Source organism: Nematostella vectensis, chromosome 1 (genome assembly GCF_932526225.1).
Source record: "Nematostella vectensis chromosome 1, jaNemVect1.1, whole genome shotgun sequence".
NCBI classification, from domain to species: Eukaryota; Metazoa; Cnidaria; class Anthozoa; order Actiniaria; family Edwardsiidae; genus Nematostella; species Nematostella vectensis.
In genome coordinates, this window is record NC_064034.1 from 17636175 (window position 1) to 17644648 (window position 8474).

At 41.1% G+C, this 8474-nt stretch overlaps 1 protein-coding gene across 2 annotated transcripts; it reads right to left on the bottom strand.

The window, feature by feature from the left end:
• Nucleotides 1-32: 32 nt before the first annotated feature.
• Nucleotides 33-2721, bottom strand: LOC5514391 (caspase-3). Of its 2 annotated transcripts, XR_004296646.2 has the most exons (4): nt 2538-2721; nt 2012-2062; nt 1123-1932; nt 33-1086 (listed from the first exon to the last, which is right to left on the bottom strand). XR_004296646.2 is itself a non-coding variant. In XM_032384058.2 (3 exons), the coding sequence occupies exons 1-3, from the start codon at nt 2626-2628 to the stop codon at nt 1190-1192; spliced, it is 885 nt and encodes a 294-aa protein (XP_032239949.2). In that variant the 5' UTR covers nt 2629-2721; the 3' UTR covers nt 33-1189. The 2 variants fall into 2 exon arrangements, 1 of the variants encoding a protein (XP_032239949.2); XM_032384058.2 differs by having other exon boundaries at nt 33-1932.
• Between the last annotated feature and the right edge of the window lie 5753 nt (nt 2722-8474).

Below are 8474 nucleotides of genomic sequence, written 5' to 3' on the forward strand. Positions count from 1 at the left end.
CTGTTCACACTCATACAAAGCATTGTCTTAAATACAGCCATGTCTATTTCTTTATTACTACAACAATTAATCTTGATTGTTAAAAGAGTATTTTGTTATAATAAACCACTTACTTCCAGGGTACCATTTTCCAGATGATGTAATTAAAGATGAGGTAGATGAATGCGAGGATTAGGTTAGAGTTTGTCTACAGCTTTATTGTGAATGTTTGCAGTTTTTTTTTACCAAATAACCACATTCTCTGCTCTTCTAACCAAGTGTTTTGGCTTCTAGCTTTATCCTAATCCAAGAAAAGAAATTGCAAATATTCACAATACAGCACTAAATGAACACTGGCCTGTAAAATCACAGCAACCTCATTATCTGCAGAACGGCCCTTTACAACATAGCTACCTATATTTTCATAATACTTATAAAGAAAACATTTACTTTACCACAAAAGTCGAAGGCTTGTATCTACAAAGCAAAGCTATTGGTGATATAATAAACACTTTTTCCCCCTTTCTTAAGCCTCAATTAAATGGAGATGAAAGTCTATGAGAATCCCAACTCTCATGTCCATTTGACCATGCACTCTCACCAACTCTCATTCACTTTGAACATGTTCAAATTCGACATAAGAGTTGATGAGAGTTGTCACAGTGTGAGTTGATGAGAGAAAAGTTTGATCAGCCTTTTGATCCAACCCTGTGAGAACTAGAAATAGTGGAACTCTCATCCACCCTTATCTATAAAAAATGTTATTCTGGTTTAAAATATTTCAAAATTCTATCATATTAAGAAATATAAGTTGAACCTTTGTACCATTATTGTAACATTTAACACTTAAAGGATAGAATGAGGTTTAACTGCATGCTGGATATTTTAAAATAGTAATTGAGCATTCAGTTTATGCAAAAAGCCCTAGAAAATATGCATTAACAAGTCAATTAATATTTAACCATTTATCCATTCAGTAACAACAGGATTCTACCATATTTTACTTCACATATAGTAGTGAATAAGTCTCAACATTACAAAATAAGTTCACCTAATATTTTTCCCAACTTTTTCCTTACTCGCTTATTTGCCACTAAAGCTAATGACCATATACCTGCCATATTTTGGATATAGGGACTAGACTAGTCATCATCAGTATCCAAAGTATTCCTATAAAGAACCGTTATATGATAATTGTTAATTTTAATAATTAAGGAGCATTGAAGTAAACCTTCCTGGTTAGCATGCAGACTTCGGATGGCATCTGTTTATGTCCCAAATTACTGTTGAGGGACGCAACTCTGTGATTCACCCGTAGCATAAGATCCATTAGATGTTCAGTTTCGCCAAAGTTTTGGAATACATCCACAATGCTTCTAATGAACCAAGAGCCAAGCTCAGGATTTCGGTAGCTTTCATACCCAGGAGAAGAAGCGTAGCAGATGAGAAAATCTGAATCTGAAGGAAGGCCAGAGTGACGAATAGGCACAGGCTCACTGTCGCTCTCAACGGCAACTAACTCTTTTTTGGCTCCCCTGCAGGCTTGCAGGAAAAACACCTTGGGCTTTCCTTGTAGTGAGGGGCAGGTACTTCCCCTAAACTTATTTGTGAGGGACTCAACTTGCACAGCCTTCTCATCAACACCATAGATCCCACTATGGGAGCCATGGCTAAGAATTATGCAGATAAAGCAATCAAACTTTGTAAAGTCTTTTTCTGAAGTCTCTTCTAGAAGTTCAAGCATTTCCAAACTGGTTTTATTCTGAATTGTTTTAACCGTCATCCCAAAATCATCAAACAGTTGGTAGAGTTGTTTCACATCTTCTGCAGACCCTTTGCGCTCTACATCTGAACGACTAGGGAACTCTTGGTTATTGATGATCAACACATATCCTTTTTTTAGTGTTACTGATGGTATTTCATGCTCTGTTGTTTCCTGGAGAGGAAAACCAGCTAAAACCACAAAGGGAACATGCATCAGTCTTTGACCTTTAGATGTCTAGAACATCGAAGTACAAAGTCATTTACTCACACTCAACTTGGATAGTGGATGGTTGCTCATCTTTGATAGATGTGCTAGCAACTGTAAGAAAAAGCAAACAAAATAATTCTATAAGTTATAGCTAATGTATCAATGGTGTTATATTTGTAAGTCAATCCGTGTCGAGTAACAGATGTTTTCGAAACGCTAACTAAAGTGTGCTATAACACTTTCATAAAAGGGAAAGTAGTTAACAACTACGTATCTATGTGTACATGATATTTAATCAAAACACTATAAAATACTGTATATCAAACATGACAAGAGCAAATAATAAGCTGCAGTGATACGAAAGTTGCAATAGAAAATAAACCGTTGCGTTTGGCTTCACTTTCCTCCAAAATATCCAAGTCAAGTATGGTTCTACGTTTCTACGAAAAATATTATAGATCGATGTAACGGTTAGTATTACGGCTTTAGTGTAACTGCTAAGCGAACTCGTACTATTCGAGAGCGTTTGTCTATTTCAACAGCCTTTAAAACCAAAATTTAATTTCACTTTCCTCATTAATAATACCTTGTCGTCGCACTATGCTGACTTTTGCATTATCGCCGATGACTACTTGCCCAGTACATCCACTTACAGATGTATTATATTTGCTCGCCATCGTAAAGAATATGAAAAGAAGGATTGGTAAACTACGCGACACCTTCCCTCTACACTTTCCGCGAAAGAGTGCACTTATGAGCACGTCTGCAGACTGTCAGCGGCATTCAGGAAGGGTGGCAAATTACTTCATATATGGTACACTATGGTGTCCCCTTACCTATTAAAACTCACCTTTCTATCCTATACATGACTATGATTACCTTTGCTTATCTATGTTTGACAATGTCGCACAATTAGCAATGTTTACTGAGAGCTGGCATGTGTATTGGCTTGCACAATGGGAAGTGTTCATCAAATACCCAGAGGGGGCTTCTCCGAGGGTGGCTCTAATAGGGAGCCTTAAATCCCCTTCAGGGGACACAAAGGAGTTAAACCGACTGGGAGCTTTGACATTTTAAGGTATCCAGAGTAAAAAATTCCCTCCCACTTCTCCATAAAAGGACAAACCTTCAGTTACTTCTTCAAATTTTAATCTGCTCCACTGACAAGCAAAGTGGGCAAGGAATACAATGCTTACTACTGGTATCTATTCATTTAATAATAATAATCAGTTGATTGCCCATTATCATAGTCTAGGACTAAATCACATGGGTGGTCAGCAAACATAGGAATGTATACATATTTGTAAGTGAGAAATTGGGCAAGACGTTCAGTCTTAGAAATCGGACGTTCACACCTAGTTGAGCCCGAGCGTAGCCCATAGCCGTGGTCAACCCTTGAGTACTGGGGTAGCAGGTGCTCAAGAAAACCCGACGACTGTATGCTTGAGATGATATTGCGGCACGCATCTAGCTGCATACCTGTCAACCTCCGAGAATCTCAAGGCTTGAGAATTTTTTTTGGGGGGGGGGGGGTGGGGTATATTCATTTTTGGGGGGGAGGGGTGGGCAAATCTCACAGGCGTTTGCCGTATAGAAAGCTCTTGTGAACAAATCCACTAATTTCATGAGGGTGTTAGATAAATTGTGTTGCGCAAGGGAATTATTATTTTAAATACTTTAATAGAAAATAGGCAAAATGACGTTTTTCTATAGAATAATTTCTCGGAAGCGCTAAAAAGGCTAAAAAGCGGAAGATTTTGTGTTAAACGCGGGAGAACGGGAGAAGGGGTCCAAAATCTTGAGACTCCCGCCTAATGCGGGAGAGTTGACAGGTATGCAGCTGTTGTAAGCTACAGTTCTCAAGGGCGATATCGTATGAGAGCTCGGGGCAGATAATACGTAGTGCAGATTTTTGTACACTTTCTACAAGTAGGCACAGATAATCTGGCAGGTTAGCCCAGACAGCAGATGCAATACTACAATAAACTAGAACAATATCAGACTTAGGGGCGCCAGGATAGGCCTCACAATACTACAATAAACTAGGACAATATCAGACTTAGGGGCACCAGGATAGGGCTCACAATACTACAATAAACTAGGACAATATCAGACTTAGGGGCGCCAGGATAGGGCTCACAATACTACAATAAACTAGGACAATATCAGACTTAAGGGCGCCAGGATAGGCCTCACAATACTACAATAAACTAGGACAATATCAGACTTAGGGGCGCCAGGGTAGGCCTCACAATACTACAATAAACTAGGACAATATCAGACTTAGGGGCGCCAGGGTAGGCCTCACAATACTACAATAAACTAGGACAATATCAGACTTAGGGGCGCCAGGATAGGCTTCACAATACTAAAATAGACTAGGACAATATCAGACTTAGGGGCGCCAGGATAGGCCTCACAATACTACAATAAACTAGGACAATATCAGACTTAGGGGCACCAGGATAGGGCTCACAATACTACAATAAACTAGGACAATATCAGACTTAGGGACACCAGGATAGGCCTCACAATACTACAATAAACTAGGACAATATCAGACTTAGGGGCACCAGGATAGGGCTCACAATACTACAATAAACTAGGACAATATCAGACTTAGGGGCGCAAAGATAGGGCTCACAATACTACAATAAACTAGGACAATATCAGACTTAGGGGCGCCAGGATAGGCCTCACAATACTACAATAAACTAGGTCAATATCAGACTTAGGGGCGCCAGGATAGGGCTCACAATACTACAATAAGCTAGGACAATATCAGGCTTAGGGGCACCAGGATAGGGCTCACAATACTACAATAAACTAGGACAATATCAGACTTAGGGGCGCCAGGATAGGCCTCACAATACTACAATAAACTAGGACAATATCAGACTTAGGGGCACCAGGATAGGCCTCACAATACTACAATAAACTAGGACAATATCAGACTTAGGGGCGCCAGGATAGGCCTCACAATACTACAATAAACTAGGACAATATCAGACTTAGGGGCGCCAGGATAGGGCTCACAATACTACAATAAACTAGGACAATATCAGACTTAGGGGCACCAGGATAGGGCTCACAATACTACAATAAACTATGACAATATCAGACTTAGGGGCACCAGGATAGGCCTCACAATACTACAATAAACTAGGACAATATCAGACTTAGGGGCACCAGGATAGGGCTCACAATACTACAATAAACTAGGACAATATCAGACTTAGGGGCGCAAAGATAGGCCTCACAATACTACAATAAACTAGGACAATATCAGACTTAGGGGCGCAAAGATAGGGCTCACAATACTACAATAAACTAGGACAATATCAGACTTAGGGGCACCAGGACAGGGCTCACAATACTACAATAAACTAGGACAATATCAGACTTAGGGGCGCCAGGATAGGGCTCACAATACTACAATAAACTAGGACAATATCAGACATAGGGGCGCCAGGATAGGCCTCACAATACTACAATAAACTAGGACAATATCAGACTTAGGGGCGCCAGGATAGGGCTCACAATACAACAATAAACTAGGACAATATCAGACTTAGGGGCGCCAGGATAGGGCTCACAATACTACAATAAACTAGGACAATATCAGACTTAGGGGCGACAGGATAGGCCTCACAATACTACAATAAACTAGGACAATATCAGACTTAGGGGGGCCAGGATAGACCTCACAATACTACAATAAACTAGGACAATATCAGACTTAGGGGGGCCAGGATAGGCCTCACAATACTACAATAAACTAGGACAATATCAGACTTAGGGGGCCAGGATAGACCTCACAATACTACAATAAACTAGGACAATATCAGACTTAGGGGGGCCAGGATAGGCCTCACAATACTACAATAAACTAGGACAATATCAGACTTAGGGGCGCCAGGATAGACCTCACAATACTACAATAAACTAGGACAATATCAGACTTAGGGGGCCAGGATAGACCTCACAATACTACAATAAACTAGGACAATATCAGACTTAGGGGGGCCAGGATAGGCCTCACAATACTACAATAAACTAGGACAATATCAGACTTAGGGGCGCCAGGATAGACCTCACAATACTACAATAAACTAGGACAATATCAGACTTAGGGGGGCCAGGATAGGCCTCACAATACTACAATAAACTAGGACAATATCAGACTTAGGGGGCCAGGATAGGGCTCACAATACTACAATAAACTAGGACAATATCAGACTTAGGGGCACCAGGATAGGCCTCACAATACTACAATAAACTAGGACAATATCAGACTTAGGGGCGCCAGGATAGGCCTCACAATACTACTATAAACTAGGACAATATCAGACTTAGGGGCGCCAGGACAGGGCTCACAATACTACAATAAACTAGGACAATATCAGACATAGGGGCGCAAAGATAGGGCTCACAATACTACAATAAACTAGGACAATATCAGACTTAGGGGCGCCAGGATAGGGCTCACAATACTACAATAAACTAGGACAATATCAGACTTAGGGGGGCCAGGATAGGCCTCACAATACTACAATAAACTAGGACAATATCAGACTTAGGGGGGCCAGGATAGGGCTCACAATACTACAATAAACTAGGACAATATCAGACTTAGGGGCACCAGGATAGGCCTCACAATACTACAATAAACTAGGACAATATCAGACTTAGGGGCGCCAGGATAGGCCTCACAATACTACAATAAACTAGGACAATATCAGACTTAGGGGGGCCAGGATAGGGCTCACAATACTACAATAAACTAGGACAATATCAGACTTAGGGGGGCCAGGATAGGGCTCACAATACTACAATAAACTAGGACAATATCAGACTTAGGGGCGCCAGGATAGGCCTCACAATACTAAAATAGACTAGGACAATATCAGACTTAGGGGCGCCAGGGTAGGCCTCACAATACTACTATAAACTAGGACAATATCAGACTTAGGGGCGCCAGGATAGGGCTCACAATACTACAATAAACTAGGACAATATCAGACTTAGGGGCGCCAGGGTAGGCCTCACAATACTACAATAAACTAGGACAATATCAGACTTAGGGGCGCCAGGGTAGGCCTCACAATACTACTATAAACTAGGACAATATCAGACTAAGGGGCGCCAGGGTAGGCCTCACAATACTACAATAAACTAGGACAATATCAGACTTAGGGGCGCCAGGATAGGGCTCACAATACTACAATAAACTAGGACAATATCAGACTAAGGGGCGCCAGGGTAGGCCTCACAATACTACAATAAACTAGGACAATATCAGACTTAGGGGCGCCAGGATAGGCCTCACAATACTACAATAAACTAGGACAATATCAGACTTAGGGGGGCCAGGATAGGGCTCACAATACTACAATAAACTAGGACAATATCAGACTTAGGGGCGCCAGGGTAGGCCTCACAATACTACAATAAACTAGGACAATATCAGACTTAGGGGCGCCAGGGTAGGCCTCACAATACTACTATAAACTAGGACAATATCAGACTTAGGGGCGCCAGGATAGGGCTCACAATACTACAATAAACTAGGACAATATCAGACTTAGGGGCGCCAGGATAGGGCTCACAATACTACAATAAACTAGGACAATATCAGACTTAGGGGCGCCAGGGTAGGCCTCACAATACTACAATAAACTAGGACAATATCAGACTTAGGGGCGCCAGGATAGGGCTCACAATACTACAATAAACTAGGACAATATCAGACTTAGGGGCGCCAGGATAGGCCTCACAATACTACAATAAACTAGGACAATATCGACTTAGGGGGGCCAGGATAGGCCTCACAATACTACAATAAACTAGGACAATATCAGACTTAGGGGCGTCAGGATAGGCCTCACAATACTACAATAAACTAGGACTAACAGACTAATTGGCGCCAGCCCTTATAAAGACACATAAGGCATAAAGGCGTTTACGAGCTCTTACGACAATATAGTCAACGAGATGGCTCCAGGATAGATTACTGGACAGGTGCTAACATAGGATCTTATAGGTTGCCACTTGTTCAATAACTTGACCTGCTAGTTGTAACGGGGCAGGCTGAGATGGCTTGTATTTTAGAAAATCAATACAAATCTCTTTGCATTTAAGTGGGTTAAGGCGCATACCATTTTACTCTGTGTGTGTTATTTCTTTTTCCAATGTAAAATGAGAAAACACAAAGTATGTTTTTATTAGTCCAATTTCTTTGACAAAGGAAAGCAAAGCTAAAAAATTGTTCAATGCTATTCCTGTTACAGTGTGACAAGTAAAAGTGTGAACATCCAAGTATGTGAGAAATAATTATTGTCTTTGAATCACAAGCAAAAATAAACATCTGATTGTCCTGTAACATTGTAAAGTCTTGGTGTCCTGGGGTTTAAATTTCTTTGGGGGGGGGAGGGAGAGCAATAGGGCAAAGGAGAGAGAGTGATAGGGCAAGGGAGAGGCTGAGGTAGAGGTCTGCTGTTCTGAATTAAAAAAAACCATTCTC

Bases quoted from the DNA above. Each gene is read 5' to 3' on its own strand.
- LOC5514391 (XM_032384058.2), bottom strand. From the start codon at position 2,628: ATGGCGAGCAAATATAATACATCTGTAAGTGGATGTACTGGGCAAGTA. The intron at 2,063-2,537 runs GTATTATTAATG...TTTTTCTTACAG, and splicing joins CAGCATAGTGCGACGACAAG to TTGCTAGCACATCTATCAAA. The intron at 1,933-2,011 runs GTGAGTAAATGA...TTGTGGTTTTAG, and splicing joins ATCCACTATCCAAGTTGAGT to CTGGTTTTCCTCTCCAGGAA.